The 15,490-nt window shown below is 48.1% G+C and overlaps 1 protein-coding gene across 1 annotated transcript in view; it reads left to right on the top strand.

The window, feature by feature from the left end:
- Positions 1 to 15,490, top strand: part of LOC311233144 (cell adhesion molecule 2-like) — a 937,635-nt gene that overhangs the window by 689,020 nt on the left and 233,125 nt on the right. Inside the window, exon 2 of the mRNA XM_084320035.1 lies at positions 2,105 to 2,254. Coding sequence (XP_084176161.1) covers positions 2,105 to 2,254 — 150 coding nt within the window. The remainder of the gene's footprint in view (positions 1 to 2,104; positions 2,255 to 15,490) is intronic.

Below are 15,490 nucleotides of genomic sequence, written 5' to 3'. Positions count from 1 at the left end.
CTCGTCTCGAATCAATACGCTGTCTCCGGGCATGTTACGACATGCCCGGGCTCGTCTTTGAACCTGACTTTGGGGGCTTGCGGTCTGGTGCCAAGGGCGTTATCCAATAAGGAAAGCGAATATTACTATGATTCGAACGCAGGCTTAAAGGGATATACCGTGTATATATAAATAATATACAATGTATATAAAACAATAAATGTAGATTCTCAGCTTTAATCTGGCCCTTCACAACAAGTACCCTATCCCCCCCCCCTCCCAGAGAGCTGTGGTGTTCCACAAGGAAGCATACTAGGGCTGCTACTGTTCCTAATTTATGCAAACTGGCCCCTGTAAATGTCCTGACCCAACCCCCCCAATGTACAGTAAATGTCTTAACCCAGTAATACACGAGACCTAGGGCTGGGCGATATATCGAGTATACTCGATGTATCGCGGCTTGTTCTACATGAGATATAGTAAATTACTATATCGTGAACATCGAGTATATGTTGTCACGTTGCGGCTGAGATGAGACTTGCTTTTGGGCAGAGCTTTCCTCTCATTTCATTATAGACACATGACCAGCGCGGACCTTAAATTACATGCAATTGTAATTTCATTAGACAGACCAGCGCGGACCTTTAATGACATGCAATTTAATTGACACGAGCAATGGGCTAACGTTAGCTGCTAACCAAGTTATCCATGAGGACTATGCTAAGCTAACTAGCGTTAGCTGCTAACCCTGGAAAACGCTCAAAGCGGACTCCACAACACTAGTTCCATTCGTGAGGAAAGGGGGTGGGTTATATTGACAAAGCTTGACGGTTTAAACGTAACTTCATATTTATTGGTTATTTGTTTCTTTATATCATCCAGTTTCCATCTCCGTGTGTTAAACTCTTCCTGTTTACATTCGAGTGTGACATCATCACCTACGGCAATTTAATTGAGAGTATGAGTTCACATCAGGAGGAGAGAGAGAGAGAGAGAGAGAGAGAGAGAGAGAGAGAGAGAGAGAGAGAGAGAGAGAGAGAGCAATTGGAAGGGAGGTAACAGGTTGAGAAGGTGTATGACTATGTAAATAATCAAGTTTGAATCTGCAATAGCTGCAACTTAATTGATTGATTGATTGAAAATGTTATTAACAGATTGCAGAATGGGCACAATACAGTACAGCTCAATACACACAATTGTTAAGGGGATGCAGACCAGCGAAAGACTTTCATCTTGTTTACATCAGGGTCCCCCATTTTCAATTCATCATAACATATATGACATACATGACATACAGATAGACAGTACTGCTACATCTATACATTTATGACATACCAGATTTACAAATACAGTACTGTTTGTGATACAAAAAGAGTAAAAAAAAAAGAGAGTATATACATTTGACGAAGAAACTGTACATTGGAGGAGGTGGGAGGGGGGGGTTGGGTAGGTGGGGTGGGGTGGGGGAGGAACTGTACATTGGAGGTGGTTGGGTGGGTGGGGTGGGGATGGGTAGGCGGTAGGCAATTAACATTAACATTAAACATGAATTAAAAAAACAGATAGTAAGTCATCAAAATTTTACAATATAACTTGTGTCAGGTGACTGTCACTCACTGTCCCTCAGTTTATGGCAGGTAGCAACATAGACTGCTGCTAGCTCTCAGCTCGTTGAGTCCTCCCCTAGTTGTTTTCATCTGATAGGTTTAATTATTAATTCAACTTTAAAAAAATGTTTCTCTAAGATCATTATATTTTCCACATATGATGAGGAAGTGTAGCTCAGTTTCAGGCTCACTGAGGATGACAGCACAGCCTTTGCTCTGCAGGAAGCCAGGTTTTCCTGTGTCTCCCCTTTTCAATAGCAAGGCTCACTCAGTCTATACTTTGTCAAGGTTCTTTTTTGTTGTTGATCAGTTTATCCCATTGAGTAAAGTATTGTTCTGTAAGTGTACCCCACAACTCACTGTGTGTACCTCTCTCTCTCTCTCTCTCTCTCTCTCTCTCTCTCTCTCTCTCTCTCTCTCTCTCTCTCTCTCTCTCTCTCTCTCTCTCTCTTCTCTCTCTCTTTCTCTCTCTCATCCCTGATGTGTACTCGTACTCTCTCTCCTCTCCCTCGTGGCAGGTATCAGTGGTCAGTACCCTCTGGTCCAGAACGTGACGGTGACGGAGGGCGGGACGGCCAATATGACGTGCCGCGTGGATTTCAATGACAACACCTCCCTCCAGTGGTCCAACCCGGCTCAGCAGACCCTGTTTTTCGGGGATAAGAAAGGTGAGAGGAGCCCCTCCTTGTGCCACGTCACCACAACCTCCTTGCTCCCAGTCCAGGCTTGTGATATGTATCTGGTCTTTGTCCCTCCCTCCTCTTCATGGGTCTTTATCAGTATAGTCGAGTGTGCTGTCATTTGGATGAGATGTGAATTAGGTCTTTAAAAAACCCAGGGCATCTATCATAAAAAGTAGGACGTTCCCTGACGTTCCTGGACAAATTACTTATCATGTCTCTGACATCAAGGCCACCTAATCATTAGGGATGGGTACCGAATTCGGTACTTTTGAGCTACCGAACCGAAACACGTCGGTACTACCGAGTACCGAGTATCGAACAAGTGAGATAAAAAAAAAATAATAATATTTTTTATTTTATTTTTTTTACCTTTTTTATTTTCATGTCAACATTCACACGCACAATATATGCTTACCTAGGATTTGACTTGATTCAACAACAAAGCAGTCGGAGCAATGGCAAGCCGAAAACTGTCGAAATTGTAGTTATTTGAAGTTTGGATAATTTTTTTTCACAACTCAGGTAGGTAAATTAAATTTCTTGAGACTAAAGTACAGAAAAAAGGTACCATTGGGTACCGGTATCGATTCACAGGTACCGGTACCGGTACCGGTATCGGTTCAAATGTGAAAGGTACCCATCCCTACTAATTATCCCTCTCCTTAACACATTCGGCGCCAAGCCCGAGATATCCGGGTTAACTCGCCATGCGTTGGGCGCCAGACCCGAGATTTCTCGGGTTTTGGTAGTTTATTCCTTTATTCGATATCTTTATTCATTATTCATCCACGGACCTCTGTGTTACCATAGGGAATGAGTCTGAGGTTGTCAAAGTGCAATACCGGCCGCATCCCGCTAGACGGCGGTATCGAGCACCATTTGTAACCTTGTATCTTGGCCTGTGTGATGGCCAAACGTCTCCGGTTTCATGTTTCCTTGTCGGGCGAGGGCACCCGTTCTCCCGGTTCCATTGAATATCCCCGATCGATATGTTGTGGTGGATTATGCCGTGGACCAAATGGACATTGGATGTACCAGATGGCGATCAAACAATTGGAATATTATTTTCGGAATACTCCACATCACAGGTAAGAACGATCTGACGTAAATGTTTGCTTGATCCTGCAATGCTTTTATACCGATTGGGTGTTCAATACGAATGCCGTTACTGACAATCAAATAATCAGAAACGACCCCCCCCCCCCCCCCCCTTTCATGCATTTATGATGGAACATAATACCTATGATATAGATTTGATTTCGGAATAATAGTGTGTACAAGAAACGGCAACGTCTATAGTATAGTGTTGTCACAATACTGGAATTTCGAACTTGGATACGATACCTTGAAAAGTATCGATATTTGATACCATTTTCGATACCACAGGGAAAAAGGTTCAATCTTAAAATGTAAAAAAAAAATATATATATATATATATATATATATTTTTTTTTTTTAAATAAATGTTGCTTTTGTTGCTGGTTGATTCTCCTCAGCTTCTCTCTGGTACTATAAGAGAAGATAAATATAACACTTTTAAAAACCCTTTGTTTATCTTTAGATCACACATTTAAAAATAACTGTTCATCTCACTTCAATAACTTTTATTGCAGAACATTTCTCAAGCAGACAGATGTAAACACTGTAATCTGTGTTGCATGTACCTGACAAACTGAACTGTTTGTATTACAGTCATATTCCGACTTAACTGAATGCACATGTGTGTGTACTACTGTACTATTACAGGTATTGAAATGAACAATGCAACTTCCTTATACAATTTTGTTTTTTTATGAATAATTAAATATCGATATTTCGGGAACTGAGTATTGAAACCGTTTTAAATATTCAGAATCGATATGTATCGATTTTTCGATATTTTTGACAACCCTAGTCTATAGTGGAATTGACGTATAGGGCTATAACTCAGCATTTCATGAATTACCCTAGACCGCTCTAAAACCATACTTATATTCACCACGGTATACCACGGGAACGTATGGATGGAAACATTTATTCTTTTTCACATATTGAACGATTGATAGGTGATGTCAAATGGGCCATAGTATTGTATCCATAACGATAGGTTATGTATATAACCTAGTTATATTAGTATTGGCTGAGCGTCCCGCTCTGAGCCTTATGAGAGCCCCTTATCTCCTATGGTACCTATTGTACCCCAACAAACAACTAAATGCACCCACACCTGATGGGGCCCCCGCCCCTATGGAGGCGTAGCCTATATAACCATGACTCTGGTCACCAAACACTCTTCCTCGCCAAATCTCGTTCCAGGAAAAGATCCCTTAAGAGGGAACTCAGGGCCGCGCAGAGCGGGACGCTCAGCCAATACTAATATAACTAGGTTATATACATAACCTATCGTTATATATCGTATTTGGCTTATCGCGTCCCGCTCTGAGCCTTATGAGATATGGGTTAGAGTGGACGCGAGACCCGACAGATGTACCCCCTGAGGACCCGTAAGCCCACATCAAGGGGTGCGGGGAGCCCTGTCACCCCATCCTTCCTAATGAAGGGGGGGCGCAGTCAACTCCACCTGAATGCGAACAAGAGGGAACTAGAACCCCTTGAACACACCGCACAAGCGGAACCACGTGTGACTCAACACCCATACACTCCTGCTACCCTTCCAAAGGACGGGAAGCAGGAAGGCCACAGACCCCAGAACCGCCTGGGAGACAGAACCCCCGGTCATGTCCATGAGGTAAAACCTTACAAAGGGGCCCGGGGAGGACCATGAAGCTGCAGCACAGATGTCCTCCACCGAGGCCCCACCCAGGAGAGCGGCAGAGGCAGCCACCCCACGATTGGAGTGCGCCCTGACGCCCCCAGGGGGATCCTGCCCAGCCAACGTGTAGCAGAGGGCAATGCCCTCGCACAACCAATGGGACAGGCGCTGTTTGATAGTGCCTTACCGGCATGAGAACCACCGTGACAGACAAAAAGCTGAACGGTGACCCCGAGGTCCTGAGTAGGGCTGAGGCAATTCCCAAAGCACGGACCGGACATGACAGGTGAAGGCCCGCATCTAACTCACCACCATGAGGAGGCGGATGAAACGCCTGAACCACAATATCCCTGGAGCGGAAGAACTCCGGATATTTACAGGCACGAAGGCAGGATTAGGCCGCAGAGTGGCACCGCAATCGGAACGAAAGACAGGCACTCTGGGCGTACCGAGAGAGCACAAAGCACACCCACGCGTCAGCGGAGGTGACGGCCAGCAAGAACGCGGTCTTGAACGACAGCTGTTCCAACGGCGCCTGCTCGAGCGGCTCAAACGGGGCCAAGGACAACCGACCGAGGACCAGTTGAAGATCCCAAGTCGGAGCCCAGGAGCGTTGCACCGGCTTAACGCGTCGAGCGCCAAGCAGGAAACGCTTCACAAGAGGGTGGCTGAACAAGACATCCCCTCAAACCCCTCATGATAGGAGGATATAGCTGCTGCATATACCCTCATCGTCGAAGCCGACAGTCTATCAAGGAGATACTGGAGGTAACTAAGGACAGCATCCAGGGGGCAGGAGACTGAGTCCCGGCCCCCCGCCTTACACCACACTTGGAACATACGTCATCTGCCCGCGTAAGCGCGACAGTGGAGGGAGCATGCGCATTCCGGGTGGTAACACCATCAGGATCAAGAACCTGCGCCCCTCAACATACCCGTCCCAACAACTGACCTAACAGATGTATGGGGAAGAATCCCTGGCGGCACGGCATCGGTCCCAGACCTGCCTGGCTATGTCCAGACGTAATCCTCACCCGTCAGGATGAGGACCGCCCCGCGACAGTACACCTGCACCCACATTCTCCCTGCCGGGGATGTGGGGAGCCCTCAGGCCGCGCAGATGGAGGACGCCCATAGCCAGCCGCCCGCCGCCTGGTGCAGACAGGGGGAGCGTACTCCTCCCTGTCTGTCGATACACGACACTGACGTCGTATCGTCCGTCCTGATCAACACCATTTGTGGACCAGAAGGACCGCTTTCAACACCAACACATTGAACGTAGCGCAGACCGGGCAGCATGGTTTGCCAGCTGCCCCCTACTGCGTTGGCCCGACGCGTCACCAGCGAGGGAGGCGTCGGTGAAAACGCGACGTGAGACAGCGCCGTAACCGTCCTAGGACGGAACCTCCCGAGCGTGTTGACAACACGCTCTGAGAGGGATGCCCATAGCCCTCCAACCGTTGACTGGGAAGAGGAGTACTCTACATCCAGTCTACAGCAACCCCAGGCTGGTAGAGACCTGCCTGGTACGAGACCTGACGATCCACCTTGACCGCGAAGGACCAGAACGTCATCAGGGCAGAACACTCCGTAACCCCTGACGACGCAGAGGCCCCAGTGCGGCCTCCACGCACTTGGTGAAGATGCGGGGAGCCAGAGAAAACCGAACGGCAGCCTCTGGTACTCATACGCTAACCCTGCAAAGGAAGCGTAGGTAAGCCCTGGGATGGAAGATCGGAGATGCACATACGCATCGTACAGGTCTATGGAGGAGAACCAGACCCCCACCTGACAGTGTTCAACAGGTAGGAGACGATCCAAAAAATGCTGAACCTTCCCATGGGACAGGTCCAGCCTGGGTCTTACACCCCTCCCTCCCGACTTCTCAGGCAGAGAACACCGGGAGGAGAACGCCACGACGATAGCTTGCTTCGTCCACAGAGATTGGATCTCGTTGACCAGAGCTGTCACTGCTGGAGACCCTGACAATAGGGTCTGTACCAAACCTGAAAACGGGTGGGGTTGTGTAAACACTAGGGATGGGAATTGATAGGATTTTATCGATACGATTCCATTATCGATTCTGCTTATCGATTCGATTCTTTATCGATACCCTTATCGATACCTGATCAATTTATAATTTACATAAATAAATTGGAAATGCAACAGAACTACATTTACATTTACATTTAGTCATTTAGCTGACGCTTTTATCCAAAGCGACTTACAAGTTCTGTACGACAAGCCATCAGGAAGAGCACAACTCTATCAGCTGAGCAACAATGTTCATCAAAGTGTTGAGTGCTACAGTGTAGGTTAGTTTATTAGGACAAGTACATGACAGTACGGTTAGTTAGGGTTAGATATTATTTTTTTTATTCAGATAATGGTTGAAGAAGTGCGTCTTTAGTCAACGGCGAAAGATTGGACGTGATTCGGCTGTCCTAACTGGGGTGGGTAGTTCATTCCACCATTGTGGGGCAAGGACTGAGAATAGGCGACTTCTCTTTGATGACCCTCCCGGAGCTTGGATAGGAGTAGGTCTGAGGCGGCCAGAAGATGCAGAGCGTAGGGGTCTAAGCTGGTTAGAATAACAACATGCAACTTGACATTTCTGATTGTCATTTATTGTTGAGCCCCCATGTCAGAAAAATACAAAAACTGTAAAAAATAAAACATTAACTATAGCCTACACTTAAATAAAATAATGTATTTGAGATTCTCTTAAAATGTATTTATTTTTTTTATTCTTAAACTAATTTAATCTATTGAATAACAGGTCGTTATTCCTCCGACTTCTGTCTCACACACACACACACACACACACACACACACACACACACACACACACACACACACACACACACACACACACACACACACACACACACACACACACACACACACACAGACAGAGACAGAGCTCCCTCCCCGGGCCCCTGTCCTATAGTATTGGCTTGTGTTGCTACACGGACACATTTGTATGTTGCACCACCATGGCTTACAGTGTAGACTTGTAAACAAACACTGCGGCTCTTATTATATGTGAACTAAAGAGTACAAGGTTTACACAACAGCCCCCACCTGCTGCTTTATTGTATTTGTACCTGTACTTTCCGCTGTCAGCTGTTTATCTCTCTTTGTGAGCTTGATTAAATAGCGTTAGCTCACGTTAAATAGCGTTAGCTCCGCGGCTAATTTTAGCTCACCCTGACCTAAATCAATGGCTAGGTTCTAAAGCATTCAAGTAGTTTTCACTGCACATAGAAGTAGCCAAACAGCAGGAGCATTTCGGGAGCATATTACCAAAATCCAGGCAATTTCGAGCCCTTAAGGAATCAAATAAGTCTGCCATGGCTACATGCTAACGCTAACATTTTGAAAACCTGGCAGCGATAAGGGAATCGAAAGTCACGGGAGGCACACGGTTCCAGGCATCGGCCAATTAACGGTTTTCGATTCCCATCCCTAGTAAACACAAGTCCCCGCCTCAGCGTTCTCTCCATCCACCTCGACATATGATACTGCCGTAGTCATATGTGATGACACTCCCAACGCACCCGCCATCATGTGGCGCAGGTCCGCCAGGAACTGTAGATAGTTGGCCCGGTTCCCCCACTGTGCGTAGCCAACCCTGGAACCGTGCGAGCAGCGCGTTCCGTGTCGGGACATCTGACCCTGACACCACCCACGAGGCAATCGCACCCAAGGGGGGACCCCGACAGAAAGGGCCGGTTTGATACGGGGGGCTTCTGATGAAAAAAGCCCCCCCACTGAACACACTCCAGAACATGCTGAGGAGTTGTTCTGCAGCCGGACATGCAAGGTGTAAGGACCCCATGGGTTCCTACACACCGTAGTCCTGCAGTGATATTACTACCACCCCAAATCACGCGTGCCTGCGTCCACTGCCAATATTTCAGGAGTGGGAGGCACCAACATGATACCTGGCCTGGCGAAGGCGAGGCCGGGGAAGCCCGCACTGTGTGCCTCAAAAGGTTTCGAGCCCCCCTGCTGACAACACTTAAGTTGACAGACGTAACACCAGGCTCAACCAACACAGCTTATGGTGTGGGAGCTGCTTGACAGCACAACATTCTCACGGACAGACCCAGGCTCAGCCATCAACTGGGTGTCAGCCCCTGTCCCCATGAGAAGCGAAAGGGGGGCCGCCCGCGCTTCAACGAAGGCACGCGGCCCGCAGCCAAAGGAAACAATCAGAGCCCACTTTTTCCGCTGGTGTTGGGGAAGGGAGTGATCGGAGAGCGGGCTGCTCGCGGCAGGACGGTGACGGCTTGTTTGTTCAAGCCGAACCCATCCTACATGGCCGATCCCTCGGCCGCCAAGGCTTTCGGCCTTGTGGACACCTGTCGAATCAACGCCCAGGATACCTCCGGCGGGGGAAAACATGGCCGCCTGTCGAGGGCCTCGTCATCGCCGCTGACGAGGCCGTGCTCTCTTCTTCTGGCTGCGCGGTGTGAGGCGGTGTAGGGCCTAGGACAATACCGCCCGCGCTCCAGCAGAAGACCAAAATCCCCTGCGGAGAGGGGAACCCTGAGCGGTTATAGCTTGCGGCTGGGTCAAAGCTAATAACGTCAACAACCTCACGCGATGTGTCGACGTCGGCTGGCCCTCAAGGCCCCGCCACCAGACACCATTTTAATTTTTTTTTAATAGAAAAAAACAGCAATTCGAACACAGTTCTAATCGCTGCCAATTCCATACCGTGGCGGTACAGGCTTTAACAGCCCACCAGCCACTCGCCAGGCCGACCCACCCATGGCGTCGGCCGGGCGGGGCACTGTTTCAATATGTCAAAAACAAAGGACTGATGTTAACACGGAGCACCAGTGGTGGTTGCAAACAGCAACCTCCACTGTGGTGTGCACCATGAAAGGGTTAAATGAATAAAAGAACTAAACCACAAAATACTGTAGAATGAGCAAACCCATATACACAACGTTAAGGGGAGGCGGACCAGAGCGAACTAGTCCCGCCTTCATTCAAAATATTCACAACAGCACACCAGCCCTAGCTTAGCCCATTTACCAAAAAAGGTAAACAAAGCCCCCCCCGCACTACTCCCCCAGTATACCGATTGACCGTCAGTATGAATGGTTGAGAGAAGAGAAAGCTGTAGCAAAGACAGACCTTCTCATAGCAGAGTGACAGAACGAAACAATAGCCCACTACACAGGGCCGCCTCAGGGGGTGGGGGGCCTCGCGTTTAAATCTCGCACAGGGCCTCACATTTCTCCCAGGCGGCCCTGCCCCTATACTACTACAGCCTAGCGTGAGGCGATGTGGGACCCAGATCAACAACCGCCTGCGCACAGACACGCAACATGTTTACCATGTCGGCTGGACCCATAGCCCCACTACCCGACGCCAATGTGGATAGGAACTAGCCAGCTGAGCCATAACCCGCCGTTAAGTCCCATCCTGCAGTAATATAGCTCTACTGCTACACCGCCGAGCTCACGCATCGGCCCCAGATGGGGACACCGTTCCATAGACCCCGCCGGAACACAAGGTAACATACCTGGCTAGGGTACCTAGCCACGGCCTACCCTGTTGTCAACCCATTTACCCGAAGAAAAAAAAAGGTAAATAGGACTCAGCAAAAAAAAACACAACAGCTACCGACTGACCTTCATTGATGAACCGGGCAAGAGGAGGGAGAAGTGACAACATCTCACGGCGGAGACATTAGAACAGCATAGCAGTTAGTATGTAGCAGTAGTGGTAGCATGTGGCATTAGCGATAGCATGTAGCATAGCATTAGATGTTTAGCAGCACGCCCAAGACAGTTTGGAAACCGTTCACTGCAGTGAACGTTCACCAAACCATCCTGCCCCCGGCGCCAACACACAACATGGTTGTGTAACAAAACAAACCAGCATTACTAACACTAATACCCATGCCTGAAGACACAGGGCCTACCTGGGTACAAGCTGGCCCGACAGCCAATCTTGTACAGCTGAACCTTGGTCTGCTGTCATCAGACGAGGAACATCAACATAGGCCCGTTGTGTCGCTGAAAACATGCTTCGAAGATGCCAGGGGCCAGCAACCTCCGGTAAGCTTTCAACATTATGAATCTTCTCTGATCTTTTCATCCTGCTAGTTACGTATGGTGCACGCAGCCGATACGATGGAACGAAAATAGAGGAAGAGTGTTTGGTGACCAGAGTCATGGTTATATAGGCTACGCCTCAATAGGGGCGGGGGCCCCATCAGGCGTGGGTGCATTTAGTTGTTCGTTGGGGTACAATAGGTACCATAGGAGATAAGGGGTATCTCATAAGGCTCAGAGCGGGACGCGATAAGCCAAATACGATATATAACTATGATATAGTTATAGCTCTACAAACAAGGTGACGCAGTGCTATCGTTTAAAACACGGCCTAGCTACAGCGAGCCCCGACTAATAGCTGGCGCCGAATGAGTTAATTGGCTGATATCAATCCTTGTCTCCTGAGCCTTTCAGCCGTTGTGCAGTGTGTTGTGTGGCTGGTGCCAGTGTATGCCAGCCATTTAGCCCAAGGTTGGGTGCTACACAGCGGTGGTGGAGGAGGAGGCAATTTTCACTGTACATTGTAAAGCATTTTGAGTGTCTGTTTAAATGCAATGATTCATTCAAATCTAATGGCTGAATGATATACGGAATCTGAGGGCATAAACGTGGACGCCACTGCATGTCTGTAAATGCCATCTCCATAGTCCAACACAGACAAGAAAACTACTTCAGCAACTCTCTTTCTGCTAATAATAGGGAAGTTGGCTCTATTCCTATACAAGAAACCAATCGTATGCCGCAGTTTATGGGCAAGAATGCCCACATGATATTTAAATGTCAAATATTTCATCAAGTCAGATACCAATGTATTTATATTCTGAAACTCTCTCAATATCAGACCCATTCACAGTAGATATATGCAAGTCATAACAACATGAATTATGACTTACTAGCATTAAGAAACAGTTTGAGACTAATAAGCACATCTTGCAAAGCATTAAAAGAGAGTTGCAGATTCTCAATGGCCAGTTTCACATAATCTCAGAGATGAGACAATATAATTAATATAGATGGTAAATAAGACAGGGCCCAGGGTTGATCCCTGTGGGATACCTTTCATAATAAGTAGAAACTGACCCATTAACCTCTTAAGCATCGGACGCGCGTGTTACGACCCTGGCTCATGGGCACGCAACCTATGTGCAAACCAACACCAAAACCCTGTGCTCTAACTCGAAGTGCTACTATCTCAAGGAACTATTAATATAAATGTAAACTAAAGTACTAAGGTAAACCCAACGGACAAGGACTGGAAGAACCTGACAGCTCTTCTTCTAAGCACAGACACTGCATGTGTGTTACTAGGTCTGCCTTTAAAGCTCCCAGCAGGTAACCAATCAGCACTAATTGGCTAATTGGCAGCCCTCACCTGCATGCCCCGTGACACAGGAGTACTCAGGCCTGCCTGCACAGTGACACAGAAGTGATCAGCTCCTGGTACATAACACCTCCCCCACCAAACTGGTTGCCCCAGAGGCAACCACCACACAACAACCCATAAACAAAAACAAAAAAAACCACTGTGACCCATTAGTTGTCAGGGCCACTACCACAACAGCGATAGCGGGTCGGCCCCTGTCGAACACGACCACCAACCGTTTTGTATGCTCCCTTTCAACAGGCCCCTCCACCGATACCGACCTGTCAAAAATAGACTGCAAACCAAAATCAACCTGAGAACTGCGCTCAACAGAACAGAACACAGCAAAACAAAAACCATAGATCACTGATACCACCACCGCGCCCATATCCATCCCACCTGGCACTGGCAGTCCAGGATACTGCAAGCCGTGAACATCCAGAGTAGGATGTACCGCCTCAGGTACAGCCCCACCGTACCTGGAACATGGCAGTACGACAGTCACAAAAACGTCTGGAACACCATCTAAAATGGCGTCACCCAAAATAACATTGTCCTGATCAAAATCAAAATGGCTGCCACTCAACAGACCAGGTCGCGAAGGCGGCTCCTGCCCCAAAGGACACAGGTAACTAGGTTGACCATCACACCTAGTGCATGGCAGAGAATCAGTGTGGACTTGTGGATCAATGTCAGAATCATCAACTGACATACTGAGACCATCCCTGCCCACAAGTGAAACATTAGGGACAATAGAGCTACTGTGGGAAGGCTGGCAGCCTAAGTCAGGCTTAGTAGCTTCTCCAACTAGAACGGTGTCACATGAAACAACAGCACCTCTCATAGCATCCTTCCCACACTCCTCCAATTCGTTCGTGGCCTCAGCCACCATACAGGCTGGGAAGACCCTGAGACACTGCGCTGCCGTACCATCTCCTGCCACATGCTTCTCCGGCACGCATGTCAACTCTGGTTTCACCACCGGGCCTAACACAAAGCCACAATCAAGAGAATCATTATGCAGAGGTAGATCCACAGTGTGCTTTCCAAAATTCTCAACAGGTACACATTTTAATGCAACAAAGAATGTGTCACTAAGTGTAATGTCCCAAGTCGAAGTGTCAACAACATCACTTTTGTCCTTTGACATTTCCCGAGCCACAGCACACACAGGAAACACTCCTGGATGTTTCTGTGCCAGCTCATTAGGGACCTCAAAAACCACAGGAATGGGAGTTACAACCGGAGTAGCCAACACTTTGTCACCAGCCAAATCATTCCCTAGAATGAAGGACACCCCCTTTATGGGAATGTGAGAACATACCCCCACAACAACATTGCCTGATACTAAGGGAGAATTGAGCGTGACCGCATGCAAAGGTGCATCCACAAATCCACCCCCAAAGCCCCGAACAACGACACCGGAATGCAAAGAAGAGTTTTCTGAAAACGGCAAAACCCCCTCCAGAATGAGGGACTGAAAAGCACCGGTATCTCTCCAAATTATTATAGCCTGTTTGGACTCTAGTGCATTAGTCAGGGAAACAAATCCATTCATCATAAACCTTGAGGAACCCTCGAGCTCTTTGTCCACACGTTTGATACTTTCCCCATCCCCATCTAACGTTGGCATAGGCGTTCTGCATATGGTTTCTACCAGAGCCACGGTTCTGACATTTTTCTGCTCAAGCACCGGGCACCCAGCAACGATATGACCAGGTTCTTTACAGTAGAAACAGATAATCCCTTCTGGGAATGCACCAGCAGAACCACCCCGCCTAGGAGGTGAAGTTAACTGACCAGCAGACACAGGTTTTGGGAAAAGGCCCCCCTGAACACGACGCCTATCCCCGGACTCAACACGGTAGTCCTCCAAAAACACGGACTTGTGTGTCAACACAAACTCATCAGCGAAGACAGCAGCGTCGCCTATCTTCGATACCTTACGCTCATTTAGATGTGTGGAAACAGTATCAGGAACACATCTTTTAAATTCCTCTAGGAGAATCAACTGCCTAAGCTGCTCTCTTGACTCTGCCTTCTGAGAAGTGCACCACCTGTCAAACAGGTTCTCCTTCTCCCTTCCAAATTCAACATAAGACTGCCCCTCTGACCTGCGATAACCTCTAAAACGCTGACGATAGGCCTCGGGGACCAACTCATAAGCCCTCAAAATGGAAGCTTTAACCAGCTCATAATCAGCGCTTTGTTCAAGGGACAGAGCAGTGTAGGCTTCTTGTGCCCTACCAACTAAAACACATTGCAGCAGCAGTGTCCAGGCGGTATCAAGCCACTTCAATGTGGTTGCCACCCGTTCAAAAAGGGGAAAATATCTTTCCACGTCTTTCTCAAAAAATGGTGGCACCATCCTAATATTCCTGCCTACATCAAACCCGGAACGTGACTCTGGATGCAGAGCACCCGTCTGCAAGGCAGCATGCTTATATTCAAGCTCCTTCTGTGCACGCTCGTGCTCCAACAACATTTGTTTCTCCTTAAACTCACGCTCCTCTTTCCTCTCTTTAAGCTCACGCTCCTCTCTCCTCTCCTCACGCTCTCGCTCTAGCTGCCTTTCCTTAAACTCCAACTCCCTTATCCTCCACTCACCCTCTACACCAGGTAATAGCGGAGACGCGCCAGACGAAGGAGGCTCCTCCACCCTCTCCTCAAGCACCTGCTCCCTAACGAGTAACACCCTTAACGCACTCAAGGCAGACGGCTTCAAACGTTTCTCCCCTGCAGAAAGCTCCACCCTGTAGTGTACAGCAAGTTCTAGCAGTTGTTCTTTGGAAAACTTCTCTAACAAGTCATGAGACGGGCGATCAACAAAGTCCCTGATGGAAGCCATTGTCACTGAACCAGCCACCCCAAGCTACACACCCTACCTCACAGTCACAAAGAACCACTAACGAACCACAAAGACCCCCCCAACGAACCACTGAAGAACCACGAAGAACCACTGAAGAACCATGAAGAACCACTGAAGAACCACTGAAGAATGCTAAATGCCAATAATAACAACCAGAAGG

Source organism: Notolepis coatsorum, assembly GCF_963971535.1.
Source record: "Notolepis coatsorum genome assembly, chromosome: 8".
NCBI lineage: Eukaryota > Metazoa > Chordata > Actinopteri > Aulopiformes > Paralepididae > Notolepis > Notolepis coatsorum.
Note: the sequence above shows the minus strand (reverse complement) of the source record. Positions and strands in the feature narration are given on the sequence as shown.